This window comes from Cryptotermes secundus, unplaced genomic scaffold, assembly GCF_002891405.2.
Source record: "Cryptotermes secundus unplaced genomic scaffold, Csec_1.0 scaffold581, whole genome shotgun sequence".
In the NCBI taxonomy this organism is placed as follows: Eukaryota; Metazoa; Arthropoda; class Insecta; order Blattodea; family Kalotermitidae; genus Cryptotermes; species Cryptotermes secundus.
In genome coordinates this window covers 465,725-467,029 of record NW_019739959.1, presented here as the reverse complement: position 1 = coordinate 467,029, position 1,305 = coordinate 465,725, and the positions used below count along the sequence as shown (strand labels likewise).

Sequence of the window (1,305 nt, the reverse complement as noted above, 5' to 3'; positions counted from 1 at the left end):
GGCTTTCACGGCGGTGACTATGAAGAAAGCAGACTGCTTTTACCGGTTCTCACGGTCTCTTTGCTTGCAGATTTCTTATATATTTTTTCTTCTACCCTGAAGATGGAGGCGATACGTTCCTCCGAAACGTCGGTTAACACCACATATACACGGTGCCAAATCCCAGAAGACTGCTTTCTTCATAGTCACTGCCGTGAAGACCTCAAATCTTACAACAGTAGGTTTATCTTCATTTTTTGTTACAGGTTAGATTGTTGTATTGGAGACAAGAACCATCAATTGTATGTGTTGGGAGTCCTTTTGTCTGTGGGAACATTGGTGTATGGAGCCATTTTAACTCTGACCACAGTGTGTCACCCTTCATTCTATATAATGGAGACAGTTTTGCTGCCTGATGATTGCAGTGATGTTTACCATGATTTCACGTAAGTTAGTGTAAATTCATACTGCTGATTAAAATGCAAAATTGATTGGGTCTGCTAAGCATACCAGACCTTGTGTACTATACATTTTTAATTTGTTTCCTCTTTTGCATCAACTAACTCCTTTAGTGGCCGATCACAGTGGCTGCAAGGTCTGAAGCATGAATTGTCTTCGCTTGCTCGAATGCTGGGATTGTGGGTTCGAATCCCACTCAAGGCATGGATGTTTGTGTTTATTCTGTTTTTGTGTTGTCCTGTGTAAGTACTGGTCTTGTGTCAGGCTGATCCCCCATCCAAGGAGTCCTACTGATTATCTAAGATCCAGAAACTGAAGTGAAATGAAGCATTTCATGCTCTGTAAGTAGCGTTCTTTCGTCAGACTGATCCCCCGCCCATGGAGTCCTGCTGATTATCTAAGATCGAGAAACTGAAGTGAAACCAATGTTTCACGGATGCCTTAAGCTCCAAGTGGGAGCAACAGGAATAGATAGATAGAACACATTTAGTAGCAGAGCTCAAATATTAAACACTGCAAGTAGCAAAGCCTATCATTGGACACTGTCCTGGCTTTCTGAAATGCTTATGACAGAGCACATTTCATGGTAAAGCATTGTTTACCTTATGACCAATTGTGAGGTTGGAGGACAACCTGTTGTCAGTAGCTTGTGGCAGCTTGTATTCATTACATTCACAGCTACCCTCTATATTTGGAGGAGCCATCTCCTCTGTCTGCATCCTGGGGGTGCACCATGCTGTGGTGACGAGCTTCAGCATGTAATTGCTTATAGATATGAATGTGAATATAATGAGAATGTTATAATAACAAGCATTTAGACGGTATCAGATATTGTAATATCAGCCCTTAATTCCAGATAAGTGTATC

General features: G+C 41.6%; 1 protein-coding gene across 4 annotated transcripts in view; it reads left to right on the top strand.

Annotated features, from left to right (window-relative positions):
• The window catches only part of LOC111872171 (palmitoyltransferase ZDHHC23), a 10,809-nt gene that overhangs the window by 8,014 nt on the left and 1,490 nt on the right, over window positions 1-1,305 (top strand). For all 4 annotated transcript variants that reach the window (XM_023865771.2, XM_033754559.1, XM_023865770.2 and 1 more), the window contains exon 4: window positions 246-425. In XM_023865771.2, coding sequence (XP_023721539.1) covers window positions 246-425 — 180 coding nt within the window. The remainder of the gene's footprint in view (window positions 1-245; window positions 426-1,305) is intronic.